The sequence below is a fragment of the Antechinus flavipes genome, chromosome 6, assembly GCF_016432865.1.
Source record: "Antechinus flavipes isolate AdamAnt ecotype Samford, QLD, Australia chromosome 6, AdamAnt_v2, whole genome shotgun sequence".
In the NCBI taxonomy this organism is placed as follows: Eukaryota; Metazoa; Chordata; class Mammalia; order Dasyuromorphia; family Dasyuridae; genus Antechinus; species Antechinus flavipes.
In genome coordinates, this window is record NC_067403.1 from 155,925,285 (window position 1) to 155,941,144 (window position 15,860).

The following is a 15,860-nucleotide window of genomic DNA, read 5'->3' on the forward strand; positions in this document are numbered from 1 at the left end:
TAAGGATTCATCAAAAGAGTAAAAGAATGGTCTGAGGGGAAGGAGAACAAGGGGAAAGAAGTGTCACAAAAACCTAGAGAGAAGAGAATATTGTGGAGAAGGGTTGACAGGATGTGTCATAGACTACAGAAGTCAGAAAAATGAGGAGCAGGAAAAGGCCATAAGATCTGATGAGATCATTTATAGGTAACTTTGGAGACAGCAGTTTTAGTTGAATGATTAGGTTGGAAGTTATACTGCAGGGAATTAAGAAGGTGAGAGAAAATAAGCTGATCACAGACAACCTTCTCAAGGAATTTAGTCACAAAATGGGAAGAAACTTATAGGGTGATGGCTATATATGGCTTATAGGGTGAAGATGCCCTAAATCAAGTGAGGGGTAATGGCTATTTATGACAATTTCTACTACTGAACTTGCTTGTCTATAGACACTTTTCTTTTAAATGAAAAAGAAGGCTTTCCAAATCAACCAATTTAAATAAGCTTCTCAACTCATGGGTACTAAGAGAACATATTTCATCCAATAAGCACTTATTAAATACCTGCTGTATTCCAGGTACATATGACACAGAAAAAGGAGACTAGGCTAAGAGATAGGAGGACTTGTCTGGTATCTATCACCTACGGGCTGGGTGTGTGACTCTTGGCAAGTTGATTAAGACTGTAATTATAGAGCAAGTGCAGCTCTGCATTTGAAAACTTTCTTGATGTAGAGTTCCCTATATTGGTGAAATTAAGTCTGTTTCTGTGCCTGAATTCTCTCCTTCCATTTCTTTCAATGTTCCTAGTATGTTAGTTATTAATATGTAAAGACAAAAAAAGGCTCTCAAAAATTTGCATATTATTAAGGGAGAAAACAAAATTCTATGATTTCACCAATAAAGATAAGCTTATTCCCCAATATAAATAACCTCTGGATTCATCACTCAATATAAATCTTCTTGTGTGAGCATTTCTAAATTTAGCCAGGCTGCTCTTCAGACAAAAGGATACTGAGACTATCAGTGAACCTATATTTGAAGGCTTTTGAATTTATTAGGTTCTGCCAAAGGGTTGAGCTATGCTGCACAGCTTGTGAGAACCTGGGGTCACTTAAACACCACAATGAATGTCATTGGAAGCTTAAGTAATATATACTAATGGTAATCATAATTTAAGAAACAGAATTAGAAAGATTAATCAACAATGCATATACAGACAAAAAACATATATTCTAGAGTCAAATACACAGAACTTTTAGATTCGCTGCAAAAATGCTATCAGAATGAAATGCTCTAGGAAGTTATCCAGTGTCCCAAACTAGACATACCCTCTCTTTTTCTAAGTCATCTCTCATCTGCTGGTGCTCATGTTCAGTCAATTCTTGGTCACCATCCTGATCGTATTTTGTGAATATTGCCTCAATCTCTGCATCTGTGTGGCCCTTCCTAAAAATAGAAAGAATAGAGGTAAATTTATTGAGATCAGTGGTCTAGAAAAAGGAAGATACAAAAAAGATGAAGTGAATTACTTAAAGGAAGCCAGATATTTCCATAGTAATCACTTTAGTAAGACACTGTCCCTGATTTAGTACATGTGCATTTAGACATCACCAGGATTACCATAAAACAAAAATCAATTCTGGCATTTACTGGAGCTTAGGTCACAGGATTCTTACCCTTTCAGATCTTGGCGAAGTTCATCAAAGTTTAACTTGCCACCACTTTGCTGCAGACTCTCTGAGATGTCATCCACAGTGTTTTTTCTAAGTTTCAGTTTGATCATAGCTTTATGACAGCCCTAAAAAGTGAGAAATAATTGATTTCATCCTGATTTGTCTTTTTATTCACTTTCACTTCCATGATTCCATAGAGTAAGAGGGTAAAGCAGGTAATGGAATGTTATTGCCCTGTAATATAACCCTGTAGTGAAAGGGTTAAATTCAGAACAGCCTGGGAAGACTTCCATGAATTGATGTGTAATGAAGGGAGTAGAACCAAGAGAACAAAATAAACAAGAGAGTTAGGAAAGCAGTGCAATTTTGAAAGATTTAATAATTTTGAATAATGCAATGACCAAGTACTCTAGAGGCTCAAGAATTCTGAAATATGATCCTCACAGAGGAGTGATGGACTCAAAGAGCAAATAAGATATTTTCAGATGTGACACGTCAAGGCAATAAGAATATTTTACTTGACTACATCTTTTTTACACAGATTTTGTTTTTCTTTTTCTTCAATGGGATTTGGGAGGAGAATAAAAAAGTAAGAATAGAATAGGAAAAATGGGGGATTTAAGAATGCATGGAAGAGAACCAAAAAAAGGTCAGAAGGAAACACACACAGGACATCTGAAATTTTTATGTTGATGTGTAACCTGTTTGATTACTTGCAGTCTAGGAGAGGTGATAGATGAGGATGAAGGGAGAAAAATTTGGAACACAAGGTTTTGCATAGGTAAATGTTGAAAACTATCATTGCATATATGTGTATGTATGTATATATATAGTTTTTTTTTTGGCTGAGGCAATTGGGGGCTGACTTGCCCAGGGTCATACAACTAGGATGTGTTAAATGTCTGAGGTCAGATTTGAACTCAAGTCCTCCTGACGTCAGGGCTGGTGCTCTATCTACTGCACCACTTAGCATGTATTTTGAAAAACAAAAGGCTATTATTTTTTTAAAAATTATGTGAAATTTATTATATATTTAGTAAGCAAAAGTAAGCTTAATATTCATAGTTTAATATAAAATTTTATTTTTCTATATTGTACATAAAAATCACTACTTGTTTGTTTTTTTGCTATTTCAGAATAAGAAACAAAAAAGAAAAAGCAATAATATGGGGAATTCAGAGAAACACAGGAAAAATTATATCAATTGATTTAGGTCAAATTAAACAGAAAAGGGAGCACAAAATATATAACTACAATAACAATTCAAGCAAAATGAGCTCTCAAAAAAAGCTGAACTCTGAAGAATAATAATTTGAGAACAAGCAAGGTAGATGGATAGGGACTGTTTCTGGGGAATGTGGTATCTCCTATCAGATGCTATTATTGTAGTTGGCTTGTTTGTTACAGGAACATGTGTGTATGTGTGCCTATGTGTGTGCATGTGTGTTTATAAGGAAGTGATTATGGTGTAAAAAACAAAAGCATGTATAAAACTTTTAAAAAAAAATTATAATCAGTAGTTCCAGAGACAGTCATTCCCACAAAGTAATATTTAAACTATAGAAAAAGTATTACATAATTTTTATTTAAAAGAATCTTCACTGATCAGTTTAAATAAAAAAATTTAGAAAAAAAATGTATAAATGTCTTTTGATTTAGGAATCCAGACCAAAAGGAAACATTAAAAAAAAAATAAATTACTACCTTTCTGATGAGATCTGACAGTTCCATTTCAGTCTTCTGCTGAGCCATATCAGATTTAACTTCAGAGTATGTGTCATTGATGATGGCCAAAAACATATTCTATTTTAAAGAAAACAAAGAAAGATATATCTTAAAGATCATTTTCAAGTAACAATCGGGAAACCCATACGAGCTTTTTTGTCCTTTTTTACTGTAATCTCCCTAGTATCTGAGAACAGTTTCTGATAGTTTTAGTATTAAATGTTGTAAAGTATTTTCAACTAATCAACCAGGCAACAAGCATTTAGAAGCACTTACTAAGTGCTAGGTGCTAGGGCTAAAGATATTGAAAGTGGCACAATTCCTCCTTTATATCACAGGATCATAAATTCTGATGAACTGGATTGATATAGATTCCTATGTCCATAAAAAATATAGAAAGAATATCTGCAGAACAAATGTAAAACAAATACAAAATACAATGGATGATTCTCGTATCTTTTTATCCAGCCCTAATCTCTTTTCTGATCTCCATCTTGCATCTCCAACTGTCTAATGAACATCCTGAATTGTACATCTTAAACTCAAAATGGCCAAAACAGAATTTCTTTATTTTTACTCCCAAGCCCTCTTCTCCTCCTAATTTCACTATTATTGACAAGGACATCTCTCAGTGACCTATGTATGAAGGATCTCCTTATACCCCAACCAGTTCTCTATCTACAATAATATGGCTCTCTTTGAAATAAAGCTTAACAGCACTTTCTGAACAAATATTGTAAAGCAGATATATAGAATTGTGTGTTTTTCCAGACTGTTGTTACAGTGCCTTCAAGTAACATAGAACTTTTAAATTTTTTTCTTAAATACTTTTAAATCAGCATTTTTAATAACTAATAAGGACGTGGGAACACTTTAGTGTCAAGATTGGTTCAAAGAATTAAAGCTGAATTTGATTGAAAACAGCAGGAACACAATAAAGCCTTTGCTAATGGTTGGGATGTCCAGTGTTCTTTATGTTGGATATATGTTCTTTTTTTTAAATTGTTTTTTAAAAACTGATTTTCACTAACATATTAGGAAATTAATTACAGCAATTAATAATAGCAATTAATTAATTAATCATTCAGATTAATATTAACAATGAAAGCTATCACATTCAAGTCGTTTCCTCATTTATATGTAAGGAAACAGAAGCTGAAAGAAATAAAGTGATTTGCTCATAGCCATCCAGCTTGAAAGTTCAGAGCAAGAAGACCTGGGTTTAAATCTCACTTCTGTTATATACTGGCTGTATGGCTTTTTAACTTCTTAGGGTCGTAGCCAATTAAGACTATATGTTGTGGAGTCGGCTTTATGAGTTTTTCATTAATTCTAGCAGTTTCCTGGATTGTTTTTCATAATCTGTCATGACTATCATGTCCATGCCAGATATGTGGAAAAAGTGGGGTGACATTTTTTCTTTTTAAAAAAAAGATCTGATTTTTTCCTTTGCAAAATAAATTGATTTCCAAATAATGTGGCTTGACAGACTACTCTCCTTAATAAGCTATCAAAATGTTTTCTATACATCATTAGTGTTTTCTAAACTTGTGCCTACATTGCCATACTAGTGAGGACTTACAGACTTATAGCTTTATTTATTATTTTAAAAATAGTTTCTGTAGGACATTCAGAATTGTATGTTTCTTAATTTTTGACTGGAATTTCTAAAATTGTGAGGAGAGTTTGAATGTTACCAGTGGATCAACTCAGTAAAGTTCTTTAGATTTATCTTCCTCCTAATTCAATTTCAGAAAATTCTAAGACACTTGTATGTATATTGTCCCAAAATTATATAGGAGTCCTTTTAACTATTTTATTTTTAAATGTTTATCTAATCTCTTATTCTAGTGAATATATCACCTAATTTAAAAGAAGAAAAAAAGTCCCTGAGCAATTTTCTTCATAGTGGTTGCATGTGATTTTATTTGTTTGGCTGAGTAAGTTCCATATTTTGAGGTTTTAAAAATACCTATCTTTATTTATTTAAAAAAAACACTCTGTGAATAGTCAAAATTGTCTGATAGTGTATATCTCTTAATTAATTCTAGAATGGTATGTTTGTGTGTGGGATGGGGTAGGAAAATGGATCACCAGTAGATCTGTAACATACAGTAGCAGAAATAGTTTCTTTGAGGAGGAGTTTCCTGCACCAATGATATATTCATGATAGATACATAGATCCTTCTCTCTATACCTACCTATTCCACAGTTCAAAAAAACCTGAGTTATAAAGGATTAACTTGCTCCAGTCATACTATAAAGTAATTGGCAGATCTGGAACTCTTGATTCTTAATCCAATGCAACATCCAGAGGTAAGTCTTGTCCTTTAAATATCTCCTGTTGAAGTGTCAACTATTGATTAAAGGTTTTAAGTAGGGTCCTTTATGGACATTTTAAAAGAAGAATCTTGACGACTGGAAAAAGTTATTGAGCAAAGAGTACCAGAGGTAACTATAGATAGATATAACTCCCTCACTCACTCCCTCCTTCTCTCAACCTTCATTCCATTCCCATGACTGTAAAAAGCCTAAGAGCAGAAAGAAACTCTAAGGTGTCTACACTTGGACTTCTGTCTGTTCAAGATGGGGAAGTAGCTTGGGGATGGCCCTTTCTCTCATTCAATAAAGTGAACATACAGTATGTGCCTTCTGAAACAGGGTTCTACATGTTGTCTCCCTAAGGATCTTTTTATTAAGAACAAGGAAATACTTCTTTTTCTTGTCATATGCACTTATAAAAATGGAATTTAACCATAACTTAAAGTCTTGTGTCACCAGTCTAATAAAACAAATACAAAACTGGATAAAAAACAAGATTAGAATCTATAAGGCATTGTCTATTAAATAATGACAGATTTTAAAAATGATGATTTTAGAATGATATACTCTATCTAATATATGCATATTATCTGTTGATCCCTAAAATTTTCACTTTGTAGATGGGAAAACCTTTTCCCTTTCCCAGGAAAAGCCATTCTTATTTAGCAATTCATTCCAGGTAGGCTATTGTACCACTTAAGGATTTATTATATTCTTATTACTAATTAAAACTAAGTTTTTTAGATAGTAAAATAAATCCCAGTAATAATGGTTCCAGAAGAGTTGAGAAAATGAACTTTCCATTTATCTTTTGCAGAAACAGAGGACTATGGGAATGGAATATTGCTTATTTGTCAGAAAAGATGAGTAAAAAGCATTTCAAGAAAAGTTATCAATACATTAGTTTTGTTTTCTATGGCAAACTCTGGGGAATGATCAAATGCCATATATAAAATGATGGGTGGTTTACTGGTTACAATTCATCATTGCCTCTGAAGAAGTAAAAGTCCCCAAAGAGCAAACAGTCACAGATGGGGTATGAGGTATCTGAACATATTGAAGACCAGTCCTTAACAATTTCATCTCTTTATCCATTCCAACAATAGTACACTATCTCTGGAATTTTCCTCAGAATTGTTGCTAATAAAAGGTTACATTTACACTAGTCATATCTCAAAAAAAGAGCAAAGTGAAAGAAAAAACAGGATGAGTAAACAAATAAACACAAACCACTTCATCAGAAACATAAATGTACATACCAAAAGAATGAAGAATGTAAAGAACACAAAGGTAGTGAAATAAATGGGTCCCAAAACTCGATTAGCTTCCTCAAGCTCTGTGAAGTTGAAATCTCCCAAAATGATACGGAATTGAGTGAAGCTACAAAAACAAAACAAATGACTGGCAGTTGACTTAATATTTCTTAATTATGATTTTACTTATAAGCAATATCAACAACTGACAAACAACAAAAATAACATATCTTTTGTCTGCTTTGAAAATTATTAGGCACTTGTAAAGGAACATTACTATTTTATACCAGCAGATTTTTGGAAATAAATTTTTGTAACAAATATGTCACCTTATAGTTGGATAATTAAGGAGGAAATTTCATAGATTAACCATAAAGGAGATTGCAAAGTGACATATATTAAGAATTCAATGGGTACTTCTGAGGAAACAATTCTAATAATCACAAAAATCAGGGTAGATTCCATTAGAAAATCTGTTTGAAAACCAACTAGAAAAATTTTATAAGTTCCCAGACATCTAAGTGATGAGATTGAAGATTTACTTCAGTGTTGGCAGTGTGGATCTTAATGAAAGCTAACAAGTACTTCCTTTTATTAGTCAGCAATATTAACAGAAAACTATTATGGACAAGGAACTCCCATTTCCTAATTATTTGATATGGTTTACTTTTTTCCAGACCTTGCTCTTTTTTGGGGGAGGGGGAAAACTTAGGTGGAACATTCTAAGATTCGAAATACCATCTGAATGCCCTTTTGAAAAATAAGGGTCATAGATAGTTTTATTCACAGAATTATTCGAAAATAAAAAGTAAAACCACAACTTTCAATGCAAATAAGGAACAGGATTAGCAACCCTATAATGGATAACATTTACATTTTGGTACTAAAAAGTCCTGAGGGTCAAGACTACTTTAGTAGGGAGGGTTTATGGAATTAAAAGCTAACCTTCATTGAGCAATTAATTGAATGAATTAAATATAAATATAAAAAGACTTAGTAACCCTCTTTAAAAAATTACCAAAATAAGTGCCAACATTTAGAGATAATCATCATCTTTCAAATACTATTCTAATACTTCTGTACTTAAATTTTTTTTTTAAATTTCGGTCACCAAGGAACAATTCTGTCACAAGGTCCCCAGGACATAAAGATCATGGTCCACAAAACCTTTCTGAAAATTGCAGATGTACTTACATACACTCCTGGAATGTGCTAAAGTCATCAACCTGGGTGCCAAAGACAAGGTAGGCTAATTGAGCATATGCAAGAAAAATAATCAAAAACATAATTGCAAAGCCAACAAGATCCTTGGCACAGCGGGACATGGTAGTGGACAGCTGACTCATGGTTCTGTTGAAGTTGATGAATTTAAAAAGCTGTAAAAGAAATATGAATTGGATCTAAGAATTCTATGAACCATCAACTTCCTATGAGTATAACCAGGGGTCATTAAATTTCACTTCAAGTGAAAAAGTATTCACCTCACAAAGATTAGAAAACATAAAAATATAAAGAACTTGATCCTCTTTTCCCTCTCCACCCCATTTAACCAGTCAAGTACTTAGAGTAGCGAAAAGATAGCAAAGTCCTAACCTGGGACTGGTCCCCTCCACTAGTGAGTGACAGATATAATGAGCCCACTGTACAGGGCTAGACTTTTACTCAGACTAGACTTTTACCCTCTTTTCACCATCTGAAATAGTACCTTCCAGCTGGATCACCAGAAAGTATTACCCATCTCTTTCACATCTAAGAGTTTGAGGGAGATAATGCCCTCATCTTTGAAACTTCCTATGGAATAATCTTGACCAAGTAATCGAGAGCAAACTCAACTGGCTCACTTCTCCCATGACTATATACTCTTTCTTTATCTTTTGCATTTCTCTTATGTAACAGTGATTTCCATTCCTATCTTACTTTTCCTTCCCAATTTCCTGTTCCTCACATTTTTGCCTTCTCCTAACACCATTACAACAGAACAAAACCATTTAAAGACTTTCATTCATTTTAGTTTTTCTCTATGACCTTTTAGGCCTCTGAATATTATGGTTCTGAAAAGACATTTGTCTTTTCACATGGCATTTGCATGTCAGACACATGCCCTCTACTACCATTAAAGGAAAATTAATTCCCACATAATTCCTTTCATTAAACGAATATAGATACAAATATGTCTTGTGAAGCTGGTATTTCCATTTCCAAATATCTAATTCTGGTCTTTTCATCAGGAATCCTTGGAAATCCTTTGTCCTGTTTAAGGCACATTTCCCCTCTCCCTCTTACTTTTGTTCCTAAGGATTATATTCAATTTTGCAAAATAAATAACACTTTCAGAGTTAACAGCAATTGCATAACCTCCATGACTCTCTGGTCATTTATTTTCAGAGTTGACACATTTATCCCTTGTCTTTGAAAATGTAACATTCCAAGGTCTCCTCTCCTTTTTTGTGGGAGCTGCTAAATCTTGTGTAATTCTTATTGTGACTACTTGGTTTTTGAACTCTTTTTTGGCTTTTTGTAGTTTTTTTTTTTTTTTTGACCCAGGTGCTCTGGATTTTAGTTATGATATCTCTATAAGTTTTTATTTTAAGGTGTCTTTCTGGAAGTGATCAGATAGTACCTATTTTCACTCTGCTTTCTAATTATGGTTCTGGGTATATTTAACTGAAATAAGATATCCAGGTGATCAGTTTTCAGATAGTTTGATAATTCTTTTGCAAATTTTAAAGCAATATATATGTGCTTATAATTATTATTGTTAGATACATGTGGTATGCCCAGATAAGAGTATATCAATCAATCAAGGATCCTTGATTGCAGATGCTATTTCTTTTTTCTTTGTTTCCTTGGTGCATGATACATAGTGGTTAATCAATAAATACCGATTGATTGATTGAAATGTATTGAAAGTATAGTATAAAATGCTGGATCCTGTGATTTGAAACTCTAAATAGGAACTCAAGCTGTAAAAACCCACAGAATATTTTACTACATTGTGAACACAATAGAAAGAATACTGACTCTGGAGTCAGAGGGCCCAGATTAAAATCCTGCCACTAATGCTTATTGTGTGACCATAAATAACTAAAGATGACAGATGTACCAAGTGAGGGCTGCACTAGATAGACTCAGAGTTCCCTTTGAAATTTACACAGCATGTAAGATACTGTAGAATCTAGATGAAAAAGACATGCTTATGATCAAGTACTCCCATGTATAGTTTTCTCCTGATCTTTGCTCCATCATCCTTTTCTGCTCAGCAAGACTAAATCACTTTATACTTGCAATCCTGGTCAAAAATGGGTCCTATTCCAACTCTGGCAATCTAGAGAACTTGTATGTTTACTCTAGACAGGGGCTGTAGAGTTCCTCATATAGAGCAAGGCTGAAGGTTTCATTTACACTAAGTCCTGCAAGAGTGTAAATTACAATATTAAAAAAAAAAAACTAGGATGACTGACAATTATATATCTCCTAATCCCACGGTTTAACTATGTCTCAGAATATGTGACACACACAAATTACCTTAATCCAGACAAAGAAGACCATTACAGCTGCCACATTATTGAACTGTATCTGCCAATATGCCAGAGGCTCCAAGTTGGGAAAAGTATTTTGATCTTCAAGATATTTCAGCAGCAATTCCACATTGGATTTTCTGTAGATGTCAATTCCAATAGCTACAACTGACAGCTAGGAAAAGAAATGTGAGCATTTTTTACCAATTTCATTGTCTTAAGTTGATAAATTTAAAAAAAATTCCTATCTTTTGTTTTTATATCAATTCATTTGCCAATATGTGCTTCTTCATGTCCTTGCTGAGAGTCATGCCTTCCAACAAAGAATAAAAAAAAAAAAGAATAGAGGAGGAAAAAAGTGATTCATCTATCAACTGAGTTGGACAAATATGGAAACATTCTGCAATTATCATACTCCATTTCTACAAAGACGGGAAGAAGGTAGGTACATTTGTTCTTCCTTCAAATGAGATATTTGTAAAGAATTTAGGACAATGCTTAACACATAATAGGCACTTAATGCTTATCCCTTTCTCTCCCTGCCTCCCCATTTTCTTAGGACCAAAATTATTCATTATTATAAAAAAGACAATGATAGTGTTGCTAAAGAAAACAAGAAAAGAGGGCTATTGAAAAAAATTTAAATTAATAGAAGGGAATCGAAGGACATACAGAGGGCAATAGACAAGCAGGAAGGTTATAAAAGAAAGTACATATTGAATTTATTTGTACTTTTTAAAAAGGAAACCAAACTGTATAACAGAACTTGTGATTTCAAATATAACACTTTTTCTATTTTGCAAATAAAACGTTCCTTTTTTTGTTTCTATATGAATTCTGTAAATTCAGAATTAAAAAATAAGTAAATAAGGTTTATGGTTATTGTATCCAAACCTACCGCAATAATCATGATATCCAGACAGTTCCAGAAACTTCTGAAATAATGCAATTTGTGAATACGAATTTCCAAAATCTCTTCCACTATATAGTAAAGGATAAAAAAACAAAAGGCGATCTCACAGGTCGCCAGAAAGATATCAAATGTTGAGATGTAGTGAATCAGCTTCACAGGTTGAAACTGCCAAGATGTAATCACTCCACCAGTGGCTGGGAACTCAACCAACAATCTATGTTGCAGTAAAAGAAAAAGCCATAAGAAAAAATGGACATTTCTGAATGAACATGGCATCCTATTCTTATCCAGCATATATAGAAAGCATCATAGAAAATAATGAACTAGATTTCACAAACCACCCAAAACTGCCCTGTTCATTGCAAGGTCACCCCTAGAACAATACTAACTAGCTTAATTAATATCTGGAATGCCCCATAGAGGAACTTTTCAGAATCCCTAGTTTTTTTCAAGCTTAGCGCAAACACTACCTCCCACATGAGACCTTTCCCAATCCCTGCCCATAGCAATCTCCCCTCAAAATTACTTCAAATTTATTCACATTTATATATTCTGACCTCCTAGTATAAAACATAAAGTTATTGAAGGAAAGAAACTGTTTAATTTTTGGTTTTGTTTCTCCTCTGCCTCTTCTGCCCAATGTCTGAAACTTATTTAGTACTTAATAAAAACTTATTTCATTGACTGGTATCCTTAGGAGCTCAATAAATATCTCATTACTTGCATGAAGAGAATTTAACTAATTGAGATACTAATGAAAAAAATCTTTCTAGAAGTTGATTCTTAATTGCTTTAATAGAATCATATGTTTGGATCTTCTTTTGGAGAAGCATTAAGAAGTGATAATTCATCTATGGCAGTACACCTTTGTTATCAAACTTCCCAAGCATGAGCTAGTAGAACATACACTTGGTGCAGAAGTTTTTGTTTTTTCCTTTCACTGGAATTAAAATTACATAGAAAGATTGGCTATAGATTGGCCAAACATAGGATCTAATTCAAAATCTGGCAGAACAACTATTAGCACACACAAAGAAGCAATGACTGGAACAGTCACCTATCTAGCTATAAATGCCAAGAGTCATCTAATAGCACTGAATCCTTTAATAATCCATTCTGTTTTTGAATCATTGAATCATTAAAAGGCTGTTTTTGACACTTGTGTACTCAATGTTTCTGATGATGTAAAAGAGGAGAATTTGCTAAAGATCTTTCTGATCAGCTTCAAACTACACAAAGTTCATTGCACTAATGATATGAAGGGATGTTGAAGAAAAGAAATCTATTTCAGTAAGAGAAAAAAGCAAATAAAATAAATATAAACAATGATATTATAAATTATTGTTATTATAATAAACAAAATAATAAAATAAAAACCATGAACTTGGGATCCAGGTCAGTTTCTCTGGCTACAATGTTAAGGGCTCTGAAGAATTATCACATCTCAGGCTGCTAGGAAAGTTAAAGGCACCTTCCTCTCTGATTAGCTCTTCCAAACAGTAAAGTTTTTATTAAAAATTAGCTCTTAGAACAACAGGTATAACTGTTCTCTGACCCATGAGAGGCCTGGTCTTGACCAAACCTACTGCAGTCAAGCAGGGTCTCTTGTATGAGATGCATCATCATCTGTATCATTATCTGAGTTATGGGTCTCTCTCCCTTTCTTAATTCCTTTAATATTCACTGTCTGTAACACTAACTTAATAACTTAAATATAAGATATATGTTATTACTCATCTTATAAGTCCCTACTAAAGGAAAGCAATGTGCTTGGTTAGATACAATGGCATGTAATAAGATGAAGTCATTCTTTTCTTTCCTAATTAAGACTTCAGAGCAAGAATTCACTTAACACTCATTCACTTAACATTTATTGATGGCCTAATCTTGTAAGACACTGTGTTCAGTATCCCTGTACTATAATTATAATAGCAATATCTCTGTAATATCTCTACATATAATTTGAGTAGGGATTTTGATCATTAAACTTCTATATGGATTAGTCTTATCTTCCTTTTATCAGTGGAAAATAATATAAAATGATTTAATGATGTAGAATCATTAAAAGCTAGAACCAAAACTGGCCTAACAAGTATCACACTTTTAATGCTATTACTCTGTATCAAAACAGTTGTTCTTCATCTCTGCATTTACTAATTATAGTATAATTATACAAACATAATTTAATAGCGAAAAGAAGACGAAATTTGGATTAAACTTAGACTAAAAACATGGGGAAATTCTTCCATCCCTTTTGTTTTTACCTTTTTTCTTTTTAACATGATAATATTTTCAGGATGAGTGCGGAGCCTCAGTAGAATAGTGTGAATACCTTCTGTGTATATATGTCCAGAGGAGACACACTCCTCATTTAGTACCCTCACCTACCCACTCACCTGGGGCATTCTGATCTAGCATCTCTAAAGTGTTTTGAGATTCTGAGACGGCAGTATCATCATTCATAATCAAATTATGGGAAGGGAAGTTCAAGGGTAGCTTTTATTTAAACACAGACAGTCAATAACAAAGAATACAGATGGAACTATTTGGCTGCTTTTGCCTTTCCTGTCTTCAAAAAAGCCACATACCACTTCCCATTTAGGCATGTTCTAAACAGAATTCAGCAGTAATTACAATCATTTCTTTTTTTCTTTTGTAAATAAGTACTATAAGATTTAACATGATATTATTTTTTTCCAAAAAAGATCTAAAGATGTTTAAATTTAGAGATGAAAAAAAATCTAGTTGGGCACATCAAAGATGAATCTTACAAATAACGAATAGTTCTTTGGGATTAGCAACTAAAAATAGTACTTCATTCTATCTGGATGCCTGCTGAAGGTAATAGGAGATTATTGGTTCCCTCAATTCTACACTATTGTTGAATTCATGGACTTTTCTCATCTCCATCTGGCTATTGTTTCCTTCACTTGTAGCCCCAACCTTGAGGAATTCCTTACAATTCTTAAGGCAACAGACAGAAATATCTGTTTATAGCCAATTAATATTTTCCTCCTCGAAATTATGATTAAAATAACTTTGTAGGCACATATGAACTCTCATTTTTCTCTATAATTTAACTGTCCTTTCAAATAGTTAAATAGTTTTTTGAATCTTGGGTGATGGATTATCTGGTTGTCAACCTACAGTTGTGTCTTTGAACAGAATAGTCATAACACCTTAAAGATAATCTAGTCAATCCCTCATTTCATAAAAGAGCAAATAGAAAACTAGCAAAATTAAGTGATAAACATTAGTATTAAATTGGACAGTGGGAAAGTCAGAGCACCTTTTTTTTTGCTTTTAAAGAAAAGCATTGTTCTTATCCAAAGTTGACCTATCCTCTGAAATACAGAAGTTGAAAAATGCATTTATTCTACCTTTAGTCTGTATTTAGCATGAGCTGTAACCTTTGTTGTTTACAGAATATTTTCTACAATCCCCATTCCACCTGAGTTCATATGTTAAATGGGCCAGATGCCAGCAGAGGAAGACAAACTTAGGAAAAGAAGTATGGAGTAAAGGTCAGAGTCATGAGACATGTCTATGGCAAAGAGATGACATTCTCTTAAATGATAGATGATAGAAAAACATCTTTTTTTTCTCCCAGGGTGATTACACTAGATAAACATTCCTACTCTTAAGATTCTAACATTTAATACTTTTAATCTACATACCAAAAAACATTCAGTATACCATAAAACCATTCTGTCTTTTCTTTATCAGTACTACAACCCATTCTTTGCTATACATTTTGAATCTTACGACTCTTGTTTAATAAAATAAAGTACATTTTTTACTTGTGAATATACTGAGAATGTATCATCACATACATCCATATATAAAACATAAGCAAACCAAAATTTACAATATGATCACAAAAATACATACCTGACTACACAAAAGAGATTAATGTTGGCATTGTATACTGAGAAGTCAATAAAAGTTGCTCTGGTCCCTCTGTCTAACCAGATGTTTTTCTTGAGACTAGCAATCTGTGCTGCAGTTTCCTCTCTGGTTCTTGACAGGTCCAGATAATAGCCTGCTCCACTGTAAGTTGCAATCAATCCCCAGTGACTACTCCCATTTAAGTCTTTTTCACTTGTGTAAGTCCAACTAAGTAAAAAAACAAAATGAAAAACCAACATCACAGTCAATACTTATTAGCAACTATAAAGATTGACAAAAGTAATAAATCAGGATCAGTGACAAGAGTACCCAGGAGAGAGCTCAAGCTCTATAGAAAAGATCAGGAAGTAATATTTTCTATGAGCATACTTAACAAAAAAATCGAACTTAGAGAATTAGCTTTCTCAGTTTTTTCCAGAAGTAACCCATCATACAAAATTATTTAAAGATAATTTACTGATGAAATTTACAGTTCAGGAAATTGACATCCTAAAGTATAATCAATATAAGATATGCTAAGAAAGGTAAACTCATTTTCTTCTCAGTTGATTTACGCAGAATATTCT

At 33.0% G+C, this 15,860-nt stretch overlaps 1 protein-coding gene across 1 annotated transcript in view; it reads right to left on the reverse strand.

The window, feature by feature from the left end:
- The window catches only part of PKD2 (polycystin 2, transient receptor potential cation channel), a 68,521-nt gene that overhangs the window by 5,480 nt on the left and 47,181 nt on the right, over nucleotides 1–15,860 (reverse strand). The window contains exons 5-12 of the mRNA XM_051967728.1: nucleotides 15,277–15,501; nucleotides 11,371–11,599; nucleotides 10,480–10,647; nucleotides 8,149–8,330; nucleotides 6,961–7,081; nucleotides 3,359–3,457; nucleotides 1,658–1,779; nucleotides 1,310–1,427 (exon numbers count right to left, since the gene is read on the reverse strand). Of these exons, the coding sequence (XP_051823688.1) occupies nucleotides 1,310–1,427; nucleotides 1,658–1,779; nucleotides 3,359–3,457; nucleotides 6,961–7,081; nucleotides 8,149–8,330; nucleotides 10,480–10,647; nucleotides 11,371–11,599; nucleotides 15,277–15,501 (1,264 nt within the window). The remainder of the gene's footprint in view (nucleotides 1–1,309; nucleotides 1,428–1,657; nucleotides 1,780–3,358; nucleotides 3,458–6,960; nucleotides 7,082–8,148; nucleotides 8,331–10,479; nucleotides 10,648–11,370; nucleotides 11,600–15,276; nucleotides 15,502–15,860) is intronic.